An 18,680-nucleotide genomic window follows, 5' to 3' on the forward strand; every position below is an offset into this window, starting at 1 on the left:
GGCCGTACGCGCATTGCAGAGAACACCCAGCTCTGTCAAGATAAAGTCTCCGACAGATAGCGGATGAATTAATTGAGATGAAAGGTTGGGAGAATAGTGGACGATCGATGATGATGTTGACGCTGATGTTTGATGATCGTCGGAGGAAAGCTGGCGAGGTCCGATTCGGAGGAGAACCCAAGCCGCGTGTCACAACAGCCGAGGGAGGGGAAGGATTGGATTATGAGAAGCTGACTGACAGCCACTCGCTCCAACAAACAAACAAACAGAATTAATTAATTACTACTCACCCGTAGTCCAGCCGATAGCTTCAGCAGCAGATCAAGGGGAGCGATCGCCTAACAACTTTTTTTCTTTCCTTTCTTCTTCGCTCCACGTCTGGAAAGACAGCGAAATAGAATGAGAATGTTGACCGAGGAGAAGAAAGAAATCATCTACTATAAGTCGACTAAGCAATAAAAGGGTTTCTTTCCGCTGGGTCCCGGGATCCAGCCTTGCGTATGGCGAGGGTCTAGACCCCCTTGGGGCCGCGAATCATTCCGACCAGAAAACTGGGGACGGGAACCACTCCCCAGTGCTGGGGCCAACTATTTACATGGTCGATGGGGACGAGCACGGGTAATAAATGAATTCTCTCGGTTACACGTCTATATGTATCTATCTACAACTCTCGGGACTTTCGAGATTGGACTAGCGACAATGCACAGCAAAGAGGGGGATAGTCTCGGGTATAAAAGCAGAAGATCACCGCTGAAAATCCGGGAGAAAAAAGAGTCATACATGGAAAACAGAACTATTCCACCCGGCTGGCTCGGTCGCAGTCAAATATAGCATCCAATGAGGGACACGAACATTAGATACTGGCGCGACGGGGCGCCAGAGTCCGCTGAAGCTTCTTCTTCTCCTCGGTCTCTTCGGGTATCGGAAGTGACCCCTCTCGCTTCAGCTTCTCCAAGTAATTCTTGCCATACGCATATCCCAGCTGGTAGATCTCGTCAAACTTCGCAAAGTCCAGGGTCCCGTATGGATCAATGGGCGGCCGCATGTACAGACACCCAGGAGTGTTTTTGGCACGTTCGAGGTTCTCAATCGAGGACACATACGCCAGGCGCGCCTGGATTTCAGACAACGTAGGCGGGTTAGGACACGAGCTGAACGGATTCCAGCGGTTCACCACGGCCCAAAACCCAGACAGGGAGTCGCCATACCCTTGCGGGGTGTTGTCGTCAATCGAGCCCACGTCCACCGCAAAGATCACATCCGCACCCAGCCCTTTCATATGGTCGACCGTAAGATTGTCAATGTAGCCGCCATCAAGGAGCATGCTACCTTCGTCGCAGATGGGCGGGATCAAGCCGGCTAGTGACATGGACGCACGTACGTAGCGCCACGTGTAGCCAGAAGAGTGATATTCGGCACGCGACCGGCTAATATTCGTGGTGTTGCAGTAAAACTCAAGCCAGAAATCTTCGATCTGACTATCTCCAAAGGTCTTGAAGATGCCACGGTTGAACTCGTGCCCGGTGGTATAGGAGACGGTAGGGTATGTCAGGTCCAGAGCGAATCGCCAAATGCTTCCCATGCGGCCAGCAAACTTCTTTGCACGGCCATACATGGGCACAACGTCAGCATCCCGTGCATACAGGGCTCCGATGAAAGAACCAATTGAAGTGCCGCCAATGATATCGATGGGAATGCCTGCTTCTTCTAGAGCCTTGATTACACCAACTTGGGCAATACCTCTGGCACCTCCACCACCAAGCACAAGCCCCACTGATCGGCCGCAGAGTCGACGCGCCAAGCGATGGAAGTCACCCTTAAATGGTGTCTGTGCGGAGTATAGGGGCGACTGGCGGATACGGCGTGAGGTGTACTTCTGGATTTCAGCCTGAATGACCTGAACTCTTTGCTTTAAGACTGTCCCGAAGCGTTTGGTCTGGGGATGAGATGGCTCTGCCGTCAGTCGGAAGGCCATCTGTACATGATGATGGCCTCCATTGATCCAAACACGATTCTTCAGCCACTGACGGGTCAGTCCCGGAGGGCAGTAGCGTTCCCCGTGCAGAAGAACTAATTCTTTCCGAGCCGTCGTTTTCATCCCAAGCAGAAACCTCTCGTATTCACCGATACTAGGCGTCGACTCCGCAAGGCCAACCAGCAAGATGCAGTCAGCCTGTGTAATACACGTTTGCGTCCACGGAGAGTTCACAGTCGTGTCCGCGATGTAGAGGACCATGCCGTACTTCTCCTCCAGATCCGCCAGGTACTGTGATAACTTCAGTTTACCCATCTTACTGAAGGCATGTCTGCCTAGATGGTTCAGAATAGCCGCTTGATTGAGAGACGTGGCACCGTTGGTCACCCCAATCTGGTGAAGCGCCTGTAGCAGCCTGTTGCCAAACTCAACGACGGGAACTCCTGCTGTTACAGGAAGGATGCCAACAGTACGAAGATTGAGAGTCGACTTGGCTGTCTTCACTGTGCCAGAAGCACCAGGTTCACTTCCTTTCTCGGCTACCGGAGTCTCAACAAGATCCCGCATCCGTTGTGCAATGAGTTTGGAGACCTGAATGGTGATTCCCGGATGTTCCTGGGCGAGACTGTTGAAAAGAGTCCGGGGAAATTTGGCGAGTTCAGTATCGCGGATGGCATGGAGAGTCGCCGGACGGGTCGATTCGGTCATCACTTCCAGTTCACCCACACTTTCTCCCTGACCGTACTCACCGACAACGGTCAGCTTGCCATTGGGGCCTTCATGTACAGACCGCAAACGCCCATTCAAAGCAAGATAGATTGCATCGCTCTCGTCGCCCTGGTGATAGATCACCTGGCCAGCACTTACTTGCACCCATTCCAGGGCGAAGTCGATATGGAGAAGTAACCGTGGGAGCAGACTGGTCAGCCGCTTTGCCAAAGTCAACAGGGCCAAAGGGTACCGCTCCGCTATCCTTTCTAAAGACGCCCGTGGAAGGAATCCTACGTACACGTCTGTCTTCGCAACGACATCGGTATACGAGCGGTAAGATGCGACAGCGCCCACATAGCCTTGGATCCCACCGGGCTTAATAAGGTAGAGTGACTTCCGCGACTGCTTCTTCCGCCTAGGATCATTTGCTGCGGCTGCCGATCCCGACACACGAGAGGAACTCGTGTTGGTGCGTCTGAGCGTAGGGAACAGTTCTTCATGTGCCGGTCTGGAGGTTCCCACGAGGTCTTCTTCCTTGTCGTCCACGGGAATACCAACATCCAAGAAACCATCAACAACGTAGTACAAGCCCGGATGGCGCTCGCCTTGCTCAACAAGAACTGAACCCTGAGGGAAGTAGACAATTTCAATGTCGTTTCGGAGCTCTTCCCTCAAGTTGACAATAGGCGAGGTGCCACCGGCACTGGTAACCGACATGGACATCATGGATTCGCTCTCACCATCAGCTGAACCTTCGTAGGGGTCAATAAACCCAAACGCATTGTTGCTAAAGACGGCTTTCTGGCGGCGAGAATCATACGAGAGGAGCTTCGGAGAAACGTCGCCTGAAGGGTGACTACTCTTACGCAAGAAGTCATTGGTGCTTCCGGTCAAGCCGATACCTTTCATAATGCACTCCAGGATCGATTCACGGAAGAGCGCATCTTCGTCCAAAGACTCTTTCCGGTGAAAGGGGGATGCGCGTCCTGGGATCATCGGCGACGGGGACCGTAATGGGGAGTGTTCTTTCTCCGTAAGAGGACTCAGTAACCGGGGGGCAAGATGCTCGTATCTCGGACCGAAACGCGAAAGTTGAATGGTAGACAGAAGATCTCCAGGACTTACACCTGAGTTCTCGCGGTCACTCAGTGCACTATCCTGGGCAACCATGGAGACTGGCCGTTTAGACGCAGCCATCTTTGCCTGAAGAGCGGCTTCCTTCCTTCGAAAGCTACTCGAGCGGGGTCTTCGCCCTCCGTACGGGTTATGCAATGCGATCCCTTTGGTGACCTCCTCTTGACCCAGGCGATCTCGCTCTTTGATGAACTTGTCCTTGAGACGGTCCAGAGCAGACCCACGCAGCTCATTTGGCAAATCGTAGGTTGTGAATTTTGTCATCTGCTTCTCTATTCCCAGCACCTCGTTATTTAGACCCAGATAGGAGTGCGCTGTAGCGAAGGTGACTCTCTGTAGGCGCGTAAGGATAACCTGGACGATATGGGCAGTCGCTTTCGGGTATACTCGGGTCAAGCGTCGGAATGCGCTTGCGGGGATGATCGCGATTGTCGTATCTACCATCGCTCGTGCAACAATATCTGGATGCACTGACTTCCTACGCGTTTTGCCCGAGTACTTTCTGCTTCCAGAGCGAGCAGAGTGGGCAGGTGGAACTTGGCTTTCGCCCAAATTTAATGGTGGCACAGCCGGTAGGTCTTCGGCCGTGCTGTTCCTGTGAGAGGCCGGGTCAAGACGATCTCCTTGATAAACATGGGGAGAGTCGTCCATTTCCCGAGGGCTCGCGGGAAATGAGTCGGGACCAATGGTAAGACCAGGACCTATACTAGAAGCGCTGGAAGCTGAGCTATCCGCATATCGTAATTGGACATCCTCGGTAAACAGCGACAAGATGGAAAACAGCGAGGACATCGAAGCTCCATTCTTCACTTCGGTGAGCAGCTGGTATCCCTGCCTTCCATCCGGTCGATGGTCGTCTTCGTCGGAAGATTCACCTGCCATGCGGTTCAGCTCTTCGTCTGTGCCCGACTTCCTGTCCCGCATGGACTTGACGAAGATTTGAACCAAGCCGTCAACGACCAAACAGAATCCTTTCTCTTCTTCCAGCAGGAGCGTTTCGCCGGCGATCAACTTCCTTGTCTGCATGGTGCGGGTCAATTCGTGGAATACAGGCCGCTCGAGGTAGCCGAAGACTTTGATGGCGCTCAAGAACTCATCCAGATAGTTTGCCAAGCCCGGTTTGGTGTCGCTGTCCGGTACGTCGGGGAAGAGATCGAGCTGGGGTTCCTTGCGCTGGGGTTCTGGAGGCAGACGACTGTACATGTTCAGGAAACGATAGCGGATAAACCAACTGATGGTCGAGACCACGGCCAGCGCGATCAAGAGTCTATCGATAGAAACCGTCATTGTTAGCATATGTTGACACAAGGGAATTCAACTGCGACTGCCAATGGCAATATAATACAGCAGTGGATTGAGAGTGCGTTACTCACAAGGTCGTGAAGTTCATGGTGAAGGTCAGGCTCATAGAAAAGAGCGTAAACAGCCATGTGGGCAACGTGATGGTCGTAAAGGTAACAATCCAGTATAAGACACTTGGAATGACCTGGAAAACGAAGGAAAAGATCCAGCCGATCCACCCCACCATGGTTGAAGGTGCTGGAGGGGTTATTGGCGGGGGAGGGAGATGCGAAGAGAAGCCGGACACGACGGAGAAGCTGGCGGTTAAGGCGGGGGGGATTGAGGTTGCGAGGGATCGTGCGGCGGTCGACGAGGATGCAGGCAACACATGGAGAGGGTCCAGGCTTGAAGATTCAAGCGAGGGTAGTGCAGCGATAATTCCGTCACCGGTGGCCATGATTCCCTGGGCTTCCATGAGAGCTCGATGGAGACCAGACGCTAAGACACGCCTACTAGTTGGATTCCAAGAAATCAAGGCAGCACCGCACCCTAACTTGGAACAACTCTCGTCTTTGTTCTTCTCTCTCTCTCTCTCTTTTTGCACTCGTTTCAGTCACATCCACGCCCACACTCAGGCGTCACGGCTGGATGCAACGAGATGGTGGGCAGACAGTAGGCAGGCTCGTAGCCAGCATCATCCACGCAGGGGAGAACGTGCACCCAGGGATGCTTGTGGCTGGTTGTCGAGACGCAGCAGCTCGAAAAGGCGGGCTTTCTTTGGGTGCGGAGACCCGGGCAGAAAACAACCCGGGCGGTAACTACTAACTTACTGGATACTAGAGTGACGTACTTGCTTTTGGGCCCGCTCTTCCTGCAGGGTTTGGAAACTTTAGATATAGATTTAATATTCTTATCATTTATTTTATTTTTCTTAAGGTGCATGCCATTAAGTAAACCTCATTCACAATGATTGGCAAGCTTAGTATACATAGTGGCAATGTTCCAACTTCTATTATTTGTTCATCGGGGAATTATTGAACGTTCCTACAGATGTCAAATGCCGTCTTCTGCAGAGACTCAATCCCCAGTAAGATCGAAAGAGAAAAACCGGAGCATGAAAGCTTGATTCTTTAAGGCCTTAAGTCTCAAATTCCGCCATTATGGTAGAATTTCATCTGAAGAGACTTATATGAATTCCCTGGTGACATGGTGCTGGCTAGAGTACTAAGTACCGCAAGAAATATATATTTGCAGCGAGAGCATCGCATTAACCGAATACTGTTACAACGGAAATACATAGTAATTGTGCTATCGCCATCGTCATACTGACAATCATGAACAATCACTCTATTTGATAGTATATTATAGTATTGCTCCTTTCCATCCCTTTATCGCGATATTAATGCTGTCACCGAGGGTGTCTTTGCGCTAGAGTCATTGCTATCGTCCCAGAGACCCGCTTCTTTATCTATATATAGTAGCTTCTTCACCATGACGGGGTAGAGTTATCACAACTCTTATGGTATGCGGTGTGGCCTTTATGTTGGGTACATACAATTACAAAAGCGCCAATTGAGTGAAGGTTGAATCAACAAACCATCTTCTTGGGGAATGGATTAAATGAAATGAACAGAAACAATTCCACATGAACTTAGGGTAGATAGTAGATAAATGGCTGCTCACCGCCCCCAGGAACGAGTCCACTTACTGTAAGTTATTGGGCGGGCCACCCGCTTTCTGCCCCGTGCTGGCCGCCCAAACTGCCAACCGAAGAAGCCCCCGTGTGGATGAGTTGTTGTAGTCGCCGCCGCCGGATTTCATGCTCCCCTTCTTTCCTGCCTATCGCTTGCTTCTCCTTGTCCTCACCCTTTGCCGACTTCTCTTTTTCTGTCTTTCGTTCACCAGTCTTGCTGTGGCCTTGGCTCACAGGCCCGCCACGGTCATGTTTCAGGTAGGTGGCCTAGCCCGCTAGTTGTTCTCAAATCTCCCTCTCAACCTGTCCATTACTATTTACCCGTTTCGCATTCCCCCGTGCCATCTTGTGCTCGTGCCAGTGCTGTGGCTGATCCCGCCTTGTTCCCAATTTAGCGCCTGCGCGACGCAATCGATTCGCGGATTGCAGAAGAACAAGCTCGTCAACGGTCTGCTCAAACTTCACTTTCGCGCTCCAACTCCGCTCGTCATCCCACGGGTCGCAACTTATCTCCGACAAGGCGAGCCTCTCGTCCTCGGCGAAACACCGGTACCCCTGTCCGTGGCCCTGATCCTAACGAGTTCGAACCGGAGTTCGCCATCGGAGATGATGAAGGTTCCAGCAGATCAGCCACTCCGCGTCTGGAGTCGGCGGGTGGCTCCGAAGCTGCCCCGGAGGAAAACGCCGGGGAGGGGAAGACGTCTTCTGAGGAGTCTGCAACAAAGAAGCCCGAGGCTCAGCCTGTAACTGAGACGAACCAGTCACCGTCTGAGCTCCCACCAGAGATTCGGGTAAAACTGCGAAGGTTGGGCAAACTTGAATCCCGTTATCAAGGTAATGAGCGCTCTGCAACGACCGTCCGGCCATATTGTTAACTTGTTGCTCTACTTCAGATCTCCTTAAGGCGTACCGCATGGCCCATTCGCGTGTCCTGTCGATCGAACCATTCGAAGCTGCCCTGCGAGAGAACACCCCCTTGACGTCGATTAGCGAACCAAAAGCGTTGACGGAGTACTTGAATCAGATCTCGTTGAAAGGTGACCTGGTGACCGAGGAATTGAAACGTGTAACAGCAGAGCGGGACGACTACAAGAAGAAATTGGAAGAGTCTCAGAAATCCACCAAAGCCGCTTGGGATGAAGTCACAAAACTCAAGGAGGATAGCAAATCCCAAGCCAAGAAAGACGAAGGGCCAGCTGCCGAGAGCTCCGCTACCGACGAATCTACACCCGATAGCGCTACGAAGTCCGGGAAGTCGACCACTTCTGGCGCCAAGGATACTGCGGAGACGTCTCCGAAGGAGCCTGGGGCACAGGGTGATAGTGAGGAGTTCTTCTCATATGACAGCGAAATCCCGCGACTGGAGTCAGAACTGAAGGAGAAACAGGAGGAGATTGAGAGTCTGAAGTCCCAGACAGAGTCGCTCAAGCGCGACTTGTCAGTAGCCCGCGAGTCAACGGAAGGCATGGTCCATAACCTGGAGTCCGCTACCCGGGAGCTTGTTGAGTTGCGCGACACTAAGGACAAACAGGATGCGGAGTTGGAGAAGCTCAAAACCTCTAATCAAGAGGAAGTTGAGGAGCTTAAAGCCAAGCTCGAAAAATCAGAAGAGGCTGTGGCGAAGACAAGCTCCGAAATCGAAAACTTGAAATCCGAGCTCAAGCAAAAGGCCGATGAGATCGAGCAACTCCAAGCTCAGACTGCTCAAGCCAAGAGCGCTGATCAGCAAGCAGAGATTGAGTCAAAATTGGAACACTTGAATCGCGAAAAGGAGGCCAATGACCGGCGTCTTGGGGTCCTACAAGGTCTGGTTGACAGTCTGCGGTCCCAGCTCAAGGAGACGGAAGAAACATTTACCAGTCTCAAGACTGAAATGGGACAGAAGACAGAAGATATGGGCAAACTACAGAACGTTGTCAATTTCCTGGATGCTAATCTCAAAGAAAACGAGAAATGGAAACAGACCAAAGACCAAATTGCGAATGGAAAGGAAGCAGCATTTGATGAACTTCGCGAGAGTCTGGCTCCTTCACAAACTGCAACAGTGAAAGAGGACTCCGCCGGACCTACCGCACCAGCAGCGAACCCCGCAGGCGGTGCTGGGGGAGGCAAGAAGAAGAACAAAAAGAAGAAGAAGGGAGGCAAGGCGAACGAGGAGGCTAACAAAGTAGTTGAAGCCGCTCCTGCTGAGGAGAAGCAAGAATCGGCAGAGCAAGATGATCAAGCAGCTTTGAAGCTGACCGAGCTGGAGCAGAACATTGAATCGCTCAAAACGCAGCTGGCTGAGAAGGATGCTACCATTGACCGTCTCTGCTCCAGGATCAAGGGAGAGGAGGATCTGAAAGAGGAAATCGAAACTCTACGCGATGACTTACTCAATATCGGCCAAGACCATGTTGAAGCCAAGGATAAGGTGAAGGAGCTCACCGCCGAGAAGAACGCGCTGGAGGAAACGATATCCAAGCTGGAGAAGGAACTGACAGATTTGCGGACGAGTAGTGAGTCTAGCAAGGTTGATACCGAGAAGGCACACAATGACCTGAAGGACGAATATGAGAGCCTCAAGATCAAGTCTACTACACTGGAGACTGAGCTTTCTGCTGCCCAGCAGCTGGCTGCCACGCGGTTCAAGGATATGACAGAACTGCGGGAGACCCTGCAGAAACTGCAACCGGAAGTGAAGAAGCTACGGGCCGAGTCCGCGGAGCTGAAGTCGACAAAGGAATCCTTGAACAGCAAGACAGCCGACTTGCGAAACCTGGAGGGGCAGCATGATGAGTTGCGCGCAGAGCTGAAGTCGCTGAAGTCTACCATGTCAGAAAGAGACGCAGAAGTCAAGTCTCTCAACCAGAAGATCAGACAAGAGACGGACAGCCGTCTGAAGAGCGAGGAGAAATTGACGGTCGCCCAATCTGATTTGCGATACTCAGAGAGCAAAAAGCAGGAAGCCGTGGAGGCAAAGGAGAAGCTGGCATCGGACCTGTCCAAGGCTCAAGATGAGCTCAAGGCAGCTCGGGCCCGGCTCCGTGAAGCTGAGAGCCAAGCTGCTCAGTTGAACAAGGATCTTGGCGGCCTGCGAGAGGAGATCCAGCTGAAGACTGCACAGCATGCCAGCGCACAAAGCTTGATGAATAGCATGCGCGACCAGGCTGGGGAGTTGGGCATGCAGATGAAGGAAGCCCGGGAGCGTTGTGAAAGCCTGGAAGAAGAATTAGCGGATGCTCATCGCCTGCTGAGCGAACGTACTCGGGAGGGCGAGACCATGCGACGTCTTCTCAATGATATTGACGGTCGCGCAGAGGCTAAAGTACGAGATTTCAAGGAGCGCATGGAGGCTGCCATCGAAGAACGCGACAGGGCTGAGGATGAAGCAAGTGCTCAGAGCCGCCGCCGGGCGCGTGAGTTGGAAGACTTGAAGGGCAAGCTGCGCGAAGCGGAGCGAGCCCTGCGTACCGTGGAGGAGGATAAGGAGGAGCTGGAGCATACTCAGAAGGACTGGAAACGCAGACGGGATCAACTTGAGGCCGAGTCGGAGAAGACCACCCAAGAACTCAGTGATCTACGACAGGCTATGGCACGGTTGCGGGATGCATTGGACGAAAGCGAGAAACAAGTCCGTGATCTGGAGAAGGAGAAGGCCGAGTTACGCCGGTCCGTGGAGGAGACCAACGCGCGCCTAGAAAAGGTCCGCAAGTCCAACAAGATGCTACCGGATGAAAGTCGCTTCGGTCCCAATCCGCAGTCGTCCAGATCATCCATCGATTCCGGATCACGCAAAGCGCTGGCCTCTCCAGTCTCCAAAGACCGCAGTCCGTCAACCCGGAGAAGCGAGACGCCAACCGGGCCTAATACATCATCCATCGATTACATCTACCTGAAGAATGTGCTCCTCCAATTTCTGGAGCAGAAGGACAAGAACTACCAGAAGCAGCTGGTGCCTGTCCTGGGGATGCTGTTACATTTCGACCGGTGAGTATCCAAGTGTTCATTCTTTCCTTCCCTTCTGAAGACCTTGAATATGCTGACTTGAACAGGACCGATGAGCAAAAGTGGATGGCGGCCATCACCTCACGCTAGACTTCCAAGCCTTTGCCGGAAACCACGGTTCTTGGAGGCAAGGCCATAGTTGTAATTATACCTGGTACATAGCATTCTTGATTCACATCTTATTATACCTTGTCGATACTCATTTCGTCTATCGAAAATAGTCCTAGTTGACATTGTGATTCTTGTGGTTCTGCGACCTTCCAGAGGACTCGATGTCAACCGAAGGGCGCAGGGCAGTCAAGCTCCCTTTCGAGTAAGAGACATTTGCGCTCCCGACCGCACGGTGGGGAACGACAGGCGGGTCCTCCGGGGTCTTCATATATATTCATCCCCGGCTTCTTGCTTTCGTCTTTTTCAACATTTTGCTTCTCTCTGTAGTAGCTATTGCACATACCGGAATAATGTCTGACCAGCCTACTATTCGCCTTGCGACTCCCGAGGGCAAGTGTTTCCCTCTGATGTCGTCTTAGCATTACCCGCATTGGCTCACTGGCAATGTCTCCGATCTAACTAACCATGTCTTGGCTACCATTGCAGATGTCCCGATCATCCACCAGTTCATCTGCGAGCTGGCAGATTATGAAAAAGCCCTGCACGAAGTAGAGGCCACTCACGAGTCCCTCCTTGAAACCTTGTCCTTCCCCGATAGCCCGCCCAAGCGTGGCTCCGTGTACACCGCGCTTATTACCCCTCCTGCGACGGCGGAGAACCCCACACCCAAGCCTGTCGGCATGGCGCTCTTCTTCTACAACTACTCTACGTGGCGCGCAGCTCCGGGAATCTATCTTGAGGATCTTTATGTCCAGCCGAGTGCTCGGGGCAATGGTTACGGCTTCAAGTTGCTCAAGTACCTTGCCGCCAAGGTACTGGAGATTAAGGGAAGACGTCTTGAGTGGAGTGTTCTGAAATGGAATGAGCCCAGCATCAAGTTCTATGAGCAGGTCGGGGCTAAAGCCATGGATGAGTGGACCAAGATGATGATGGAGGGTCCGGCGTTGAACAAGTTGGCGGAGGGATTGTGAACGATCTAAGAGCCTGATCAAAAGATGCGGGAGGAAGTGGAGGGATTATTTATGCATGTCCATCCCGATCGCAATAAACTGTACAGATTACAATTCTAGATTAAATGTTGTGGCTGTGGCTTTCAAGCATCACATGAAATGATTGACCTCTTGGACTACTTTATATGGAGCCACTGGCAGATCAGCAACAGGGATGAGTCTCACCGCCCGGAAATACTCAGCAACAGAAGGCGGTGAAGGAAAAACAACATATCCAGTCTGGATGAGGACTCTCCGGTGCATAAGTTAGCATCATCAACCCTCAGAAGAATATGATGAGCGACCAAGGCACACTGGAGCAAAGAGAATTGCTGATGAATGAAAGCATGGTGACGATGGGGGCGTCGATCGGCACCAGCCACGATGAGGGCTAACCCTAAGCGCCAGATCGGATCGGTGGTGACGTCGTCATCGCGGCGTAGATCCCCTGGGAAAAAACGGTAGCTCCTCCCTAATCACTAGATTACTATTAATTACTGCGAGTAGATCCCGCTCCCCTGGGATACTCTCGATGCTTTGTCGACAGTGCTCCCTGGTCGTACTCATGATTCCCTGATTGCACTCGACATCCCTCTTTTTTTCCCATTCAATGGCTTCCACTCTCCCTCGGGACCCTGTGCATAGCAATCACTATGTGGACTACGTGATTCGCTACAACTTTGGTGGTGAGACTGGTAAGATGGCGGTGTACCCCAGGCCTAGCAATTCCGGTGTCGCTCCGACCTAACCACCACTATCTATACTTAGACGCCGCCCATGCGACCGAGCAACTCGATCGACTGCTGCGGAAACTCTTCGAGGTTGGACTGCAGACCGAAGTGAGGCAAGGGGACGAATCGTCGCTGTTGATATTCGTCCGAGCGTCTCGGAAGAAGAGCCTGAAGCGCGCTATCTATCAATCTCGGTGAGCGCTTGCTCTTTGTACGGTCGGGTTTGGTCATCTCTTACTGATTCGTCTATTCCATTTCACTAGCATCCGCGATTGGCTCTATGGCGTCCGCAACACCGAACCCGAATCGGAATCCTCGGCGGAGGCCCAGTCGGAATCGGAGCGTTTGCGCGTTATCTACCATATGATCACTGTCCCCAAAGAAGCAGGTGGCGCTGGTATCACTCCGAAACATGGCGAATGGAAATGTGTCGATGCGATCTTCCCGCTGCATGATGAGGCCATGAATAAACAGTGCATGAAGGACTGGAGCCAGAAGACGTTTTTGTCGGCTGATGATTTGGATCAGATACGCAATACGTTCGGAGAGAATGTACGGACAAGACCGGCCTTGCATGCGTACTTGATCTGCAGCTAATGGGTGTTTCTACGTACAGGTCGGGTTTTACTTCGCATTCCTACAGTCATACTTTAGGTTCCTTATGTTCCCTGCCGTATTCGGTTTCTCTTGCTGGCTGCTCCTCGGATCCTTCTCCATCATATATGCGGTCGTGAATAGCTTGTGGTGTATCATTTTCATCGAGTACTGGAAGCGCCAAGAGGAGGATCTGAGCTGTCGTTGGCAAACAAAGGGGGTCTCGGTTGTGCGACCCAAGAGACGCGAGTTCAAGCCCGAAAGGGAAGTTCAGGATGAAAGCACTGGTGAGGTCAGGGGGGTATTCCCCGCGACCAGGCGGATGTATAGACAACTGCTGATTGTCCCGTTCGCCTTGCTTTCCGCCGTTGCATTGGGTGTCATTATCGCCACGTGCTTTGCTATTGAGATCTTCATCTCAGAGGTATACAATGGTCCACTGAAGACCTACTTGGTGAGTCTAAATCGCCGGGTTCTCAGAAGGTCCGCTAACAGATCAGGTCTTCATTCCCACCATTCTGCTCTCGGCTCTCATCCCAACGATGAGCTCGGTCCTGGTGTCTATCGCGACGAAGCTCAATGACTACGAGAACTACGAGACGCAGCCTGCATACGATGTGGCTCTGACGCAGAAGGTGTTCATTATCAACTTTATCACCTCGTATCTGCCAATCATTCTCACAGCCTTTGTCTACGTACCTTTCGCGAGCCGGATCGTGCCGTACCTTGATGTCTTCCATCTGACTGTTCGGCCCTTCGTGTCGAAGGAAGACGCAAGCTCACGGAGAACAGAATTCAGCATTGACCCGGACCGTCTGCGCAAGCAGGTGATCTACTTCACCGTCACAGCCCAAGCCGTCAACTTTGCCATGGAGACCATTGTGCCCATGCTTAAGCAGCGCCTTTCCCGCGAATACAAGCAATACAACCGCAGAAAGCAAGGAAAGATCGAGACTGAGGATGGTACCGAGGCCAAGAAAGAGGCATTGTTCGACGACCACCCCGATGAGACCAAGTTCCTGACCCGGGTACGCAACGAAGCCGACTTGGAGGACTACGACGTGACTGAAGACCTGCGAGAGATGTGCATCCAGTTCGGATATCTGGCCTTGTTCTCTCCTGTCTGGCCCCTCGTCCCCGTCTCCTTCCTGGTCAACAACTGGGTGGAGCTTCGGTCCGATTTCTTCAAGATCTGCATGGAGTGCAAGAGACCCTGGCCGCAGCGCGCCGATACCATTGGACCCTGGCTGGAAAGCCTTGGCTTCCTGTCGTGGGTCGGCAGCATCACCAGCTCCGCCCTTCTCTACATGTTCAGCAACGGCCATGAAGGCCCGAACGGCGAGCCTACCGGTATCCGCGGATGGGCACTGCTGCTGACGATCTTCTTCTCCGAGCACATCTACCTCATGGTTCGGTATGCCATCCGCGCCGCCATGGCCAAACTGGAGCCCCCGAACGCCAAGAAGGAGCGTACGGAGCGGTACCTTATGCGCAAGCGGTACTTGGAGTCGACGATCGCGGTGCGCAGCAGTGATGACGAAGGGGATGAGCATGGGCCGGATCAATCCATGGAAGTGCCTGATATTACGCGGAAGTCATTGGAGGAGGATGCTCGTGAGTGGTCGACTCACGACATTGACCCGGCGGAACGGTTCTGGATGCGACAGAAGGGATGGAAGGAGTCGGCGCATGTTGGGGCCACTATCATCAAGACGCTGGCGACTGAGCCCACGGTGAAGAAGGAGCAATGAAAGGAGATGGAATGACGAGAGAGGAGAGGAGAATATGTCATAATGGATTGGGGTCACGAACGTAGTATATACATGGGTTATGAGTGGGAGCTGGAACTTCTCTATTGTCTATATGTGTCATGAAGTTTGATCGATGTACTTAATCATTATTCAAGTTGCTGGTATGTTGTACGTAGTTCGATGTGTACTTACTAGTAACAGATTGTCGCAATGTCAGTTCCAAGTACATACATGAATACATACATAAATAACTACACTGTATCCAATTAATTGAACACCGAAGAAATTACTATCCTATCCAACAAAGGCAACTAGGCAATACAGAGTAGATAGGCAACGGCAGAACCCCCAACCCCGACCGCCCTTCCCACCGCCCAAAGCGGCAGAAGCTAGTCGACCTCGATGAAAAAACCTCGGATTTTGTCGGATTTTAGACTATACAGACTCCCAAACACTCATCTGAAATCTGTATAAAATTTGACCGCCTTTTGGTGAGAATGGTCGCTGGGACTCGAGCCTGGACTTGGCCATGGCTCACCCAATGACATTACGTCCTACGGTCCAGCCAATTCTCGGCTGAGTCAGAAGACCTTCCTTCCCCACTGGCCACTGGACTGCAGTTCAGTTCAGGCATCGACATTCTTACCCCGTGGGTTCCGACATTCCTAGTGACACCGCCCGGATGCCGGCGGAGGGATGTAGTAAGTGGAGTGGTTGAAGATCATTTTACCTCCCGGGTGTTGTACGTGTTTGTAGATCCGGTGGGGAAGGGGATACGTTGATTATTCTTGCTTTATCTGTTGGGGAGCTGTTTCTTACTCATATAGTAGATTGTATCTATCTAGGTTTCGTCGGAGAGTGTGTTTACTACTGTGCAGTGGGAGATTCCGTGAACTGCCGGCAAACTACTATTTAGGTGACTAAATTAGTGTTGTTGTGGAAAGCGATGAGTCAGCACATGCCGGATCAGTCATCAGCCGTGGGTCAGGTAGAACACAGTAGAAACGGAGAAACAAAGAAGTTTGGATTGTTGAGGGGAAAGAAGGAGGGGATATTTGTGTAATGTTCAGAGTTAAGTTAAGTTAGGAGGAAGTAATGAGCGAATGAAGTGATGATAAAGATGTTGAGAGAAGCCAGTAAATAAAGACTTGAGTCTCCTTGAAATGCAGGCTTGGACACCTGAGGAAGTAAGGCAGGTAACTCGACTGACTAGTACTAACTTACTACTACGGTGGTAGTACCAGTGAAGTTCACCGGGGGAAGGGCCCTTTTTCCCTCGGTGCCAGCCACTCGCCCTCCTCCATTTTTCCCACACGTCACTTATTTTCTGACTGATCCTTTAACTAATCTTCCCTTTCCCTCTCTCGCCCCCCTCTCCCCCCCTCTCGTGGTCAGCTCTTCCCAGCACTTCCCGTCACAACTCGCTGCTTACGAGATCACTGCCTCTCATAATTACTACTAATCTGCCCACACCCACTTTCCCACACCCCCCCCCCCGGTTATCACCAATAATAGTCAGCAGTCAAACTGCAATCCAGCTTAGTTAGTCAGTTAAGGCACCTCCCGCGTGAGCAGCCTTTACCTAAACAACTCCCCCTGTCTACTAGCGAAAACGAGCTATCTCCGAACTGGCTCGCTCTCTTTCGTTCTCTGCTTACCTCATCGTCCTTCCCCGTTTATCCTACATCGTTCCTCTACATCCTCGTCTCCCCCTCGAAACCCCCAAAGAAAACGTGTGAATATACTGGCCGAGCTCGTCGTCCGCCCTTCTCCTCTTCGTGAATTGATCCTGTCGTGTCTTTTTTCCGGCGCGTCCCCGTTGTCTTTTGATCTATTGCCTCGATGCAGCCCACACTAGCCCCAGCGCCGCATCCAAGTATGCAAACGTCTGCTCAGGTAAGCAGCCTATGCTTGTCGCGGTTTGTCATCAGATCGCGTCTGTCCCATCTTGGTCTTTCCCCCGTTTCCCCAGATTCGCGCAGCTCATGTCCCTAGCCGGGAGCTTGAGCTTTCTGGTCGTGTTCGCGACTGCCGTCGCCCTGTCTGTCGGACGAGCGATGCCGGATCACGCCCATGTTTTCGCGCGACACGGGGCCCTTGAGATGCTCACCGGTCGCGTCAACCGGATATACATGAATCATGGAGTACATAGATGCTAACTGTAGGGTTTCTTGATAGGACCATGCGGATCAGGGTAAGTGAGACCAGCTTCTCATCGCGAAGGAATAGGGGAGAGAAAAAAAAGAGACAAGCAGGAGGAAAATCGCCCCAGCAGTCATCGCGTCATCGCGTTTGCGGGCTGCTTACTGCCTCACTCCACTTCCCTGGCCTCGTATGTGTTTATATTAAATGCTGACTCGCATGTCTGATCTCCAGTGCTGCATGACCAGCTCCTGGCTGCTCACCAACATCTGTCGCACCCACAGCAGGCACGTCCGCAAGGTCCGACCGCGCAGCCTCCGCATATGCAACCCAACACCACCAGCCCTCGAGACCAGAACAACATCGACCCTGCCATCTCCGGCGCTGCAATGCTCAGTGGTCCCCCTCAGACTCCTCCCCAGCCAGAGCCTACGGGCCAGGAATCCCCCAAGACATATGGCAAGCGACCGCTGTCGACTTCCAAGCGCGCTGCCCAGAACCGGGCCGCACAGGTACAGTGAACCCCAATGCCTGGGATTAAGGGTTTGGGCTGACCAAAAGCAGAGAGCTTTCCGTCAACGCAAGGAGAGCTACATTCGCAAGCTGGAGGAGCAGGTGAAGGAGTTTGATAACACAAACGAGACGATGAAGCAGCTGCAAGCCGAGAACTACCAGCTCCGTGAATATATCATCAACCTGCAATCGCGCTTGTTGGACTCTCAGGGCGAGGTTCCCGAGCTGCCTGGCAACATTGATCTGAACCAGCCACGAAATGATATCTCTGTTCCCCCGCCGGGGGCTCCGGCGGCCACCGGTCCCGCGCCCGGTCCTGGCGGTGCACCGCAGCAAATGCAGGTCCCCAACCCCGGTGCTGCCTCGAACGAAGACATGAACTCGCTGAATCGTATCGCGGTTGCTGGCCTGGGAATGCGCAAGCACCCCAATGAGGAGGCGAACTTCCTGGGGAACAATTTCCAGGCTCGTCGCCCGCGCAATGACGACGGACAGCCCGATGGGTCTGACGCCACGAAAACGGAGCCTGGTCACGGGTTGCCCGTTGTATCATGAGTGATCCGGATATGTTCGAACTCGATATTACCCTTGATTGTTGTCGCCATTTCTGTATTCTGTTGATTGCGAACGCCCGAGATATATCATCAGCTCATTGCTTTTCTGTTTCGATATTCCTATCGTTGTCGTATCTTCTGGTGTATGGCGTGATGTAACTAGGTATCCATTCTGGCCTCGGAAGGAGCGGTGTTTTGTGCTTTTCATAATATTTGATGTTCATCCACAGCGTCAGCTACAGGAGTCTCCTGGGACAGAAGAAGTCCACCCATAGTTGTGAATGCAGTTGGGTGCTTCTATCCCGTTTGCCGATGGTCCGGTGCATTGGCAGTGGGTACAGGAGGCTTCCGGTATTTCCCCGTTTCAACACTTGCATACGATGTTTGTTAGAGATGGCTTCTTCCTACCAGAGGGTTCAGGAAAACAGACTGCTCGACTTGCTCATAGTAATCCATCTGTGTCTGCTCTGAAGATGCTGCCCTCCTTATCCTCGTTATGTGACAGTTCAAGGCA

General features: G+C 52.4%; 5 protein-coding genes across 5 annotated transcripts; 4 read left to right on the forward strand and 1 right to left on the reverse strand.

The window, feature by feature from the left end:
• Positions 1–615: 615 nt before the first annotated feature.
• On the reverse strand, positions 616–5,385 carry nte1 (lysophospholipase). The gene is made up of 2 exons (XM_025682525.1): positions 5,194–5,385; positions 616–5,087 (listed from the first exon to the last, which is right to left on the reverse strand). Exons 1-2 carry the CDS (start codon positions 5,346–5,348, stop codon positions 854–856), a joined length of 4,389 nt encoding a protein of 1,462 aa, XP_025539845.1. The 5' UTR covers positions 5,349–5,385; the 3' UTR covers positions 616–853.
• Positions 5,386–6,920: 1,535 nt separating this feature from the next.
• BO79DRAFT_194860 (putative vesicle-mediated transport protein (Imh1)) lies at positions 6,921–10,957 on the forward strand (the record flags this gene model as incomplete). Its single annotated transcript, XM_025681082.1, has 6 exons — positions 6,921–7,052; positions 7,190–7,628; positions 7,688–7,831; positions 7,868–9,189; positions 9,265–10,763; positions 10,829–10,957. 6 exons carry the CDS (start codon positions 6,921–6,923, stop codon positions 10,869–10,871), a joined length of 3,579 nt encoding a protein of 1,192 aa, XP_025539846.1. The 3' UTR covers positions 10,872–10,957.
• A 252-nt stretch (positions 10,958–11,209) lies between these two features.
• Positions 11,210–11,991, forward strand: BO79DRAFT_173126 (GNAT family N-acetyltransferase). Its single transcript, XM_025679664.1, has 2 exons — positions 11,210–11,282; positions 11,379–11,991. Exons 1-2 carry the CDS (start codon positions 11,243–11,245, stop codon positions 11,861–11,863), a joined length of 525 nt encoding a protein of 174 aa, XP_025539847.1. The 5' UTR covers positions 11,210–11,242; the 3' UTR covers positions 11,864–11,991.
• A 500-nt stretch (positions 11,992–12,491) lies between these two features.
• Positions 12,492–15,166, forward strand: BO79DRAFT_194865 (anoctamin family protein; the record flags this gene model as incomplete). The annotated part of the gene is made up of 5 exons (XM_025681083.1): positions 12,492–12,576; positions 12,650–12,806; positions 12,876–13,164; positions 13,229–13,660; positions 13,707–15,166. The coding sequence occupies 5 exons, from the start codon at positions 12,492–12,494 to the stop codon at positions 14,955–14,957; spliced, it is 2,214 nt and encodes a 737-aa protein (XP_025539848.1). The 3' UTR covers positions 14,958–15,166.
• A 1,486-nt stretch (positions 15,167–16,652) lies between these two features.
• On the forward strand, positions 16,653–18,307 carry BO79DRAFT_15885 (uncharacterized protein). The gene is made up of 4 exons (XM_025678923.1): positions 16,653–16,853; positions 17,136–17,151; positions 17,334–17,611; positions 17,664–18,307. Exons 1-4 carry the CDS (start codon positions 16,800–16,802, stop codon positions 18,165–18,167), a joined length of 852 nt encoding a protein of 283 aa, XP_025539849.1. The 5' UTR covers positions 16,653–16,799; the 3' UTR covers positions 18,168–18,307.
• Positions 18,308–18,680: the final 373 nt, after the last annotated feature.

The sequence above is a fragment of the Aspergillus costaricaensis genome, assembly GCF_003184835.1.
Source record: "Aspergillus costaricaensis CBS 115574 unplaced genomic scaffold BO79scaffold_15, whole genome shotgun sequence".
In the NCBI taxonomy this organism is placed as follows: Eukaryota; Fungi; Ascomycota; class Eurotiomycetes; order Eurotiales; family Aspergillaceae; genus Aspergillus; species Aspergillus costaricensis.

What these genes read in the sequence shown, in the direction of transcription:
- nte1 (XM_025682525.1), bottom strand. Translation starts at nt 5,348, where the DNA reads ATGGTGGGGTGGATCGGCTGGATCTTTTCCTTCGTTTTCCAGGTCATT. An exon ending in ACCATGAACTTCACGACCTT is followed by an intron (nt 5,088 to 5,193) that starts GTGAGTAACGCA and finishes TTCTATCGATAG; the next exon opens with ACTCTTGATCGCGCTGGCCG.
- BO79DRAFT_173126 (XM_025679664.1), top strand. Translation starts at nt 11,243, where the DNA reads ATGTCTGACCAGCCTACTATTCGCCTTGCGACTCCCGAGG. An exon ending in TCGCCTTGCGACTCCCGAGG is followed by an intron (nt 11,283 to 11,378) that starts GCAAGTGTTTCC and finishes CTACCATTGCAG; the next exon opens with ATGTCCCGATCATCCACCAG.
- BO79DRAFT_15885 (XM_025678923.1), top strand. Translation starts at nt 16,800, where the DNA reads ATGCAGCCCACACTAGCCCCAGCGCCGCATCCAAGTATGCAAACGTCT. An exon ending in CCCAGAACCGGGCCGCACAG is followed by an intron (nt 17,612 to 17,663) that starts GTACAGTGAACC and finishes GACCAAAAGCAG; the next exon opens with AGAGCTTTCCGTCAACGCAA.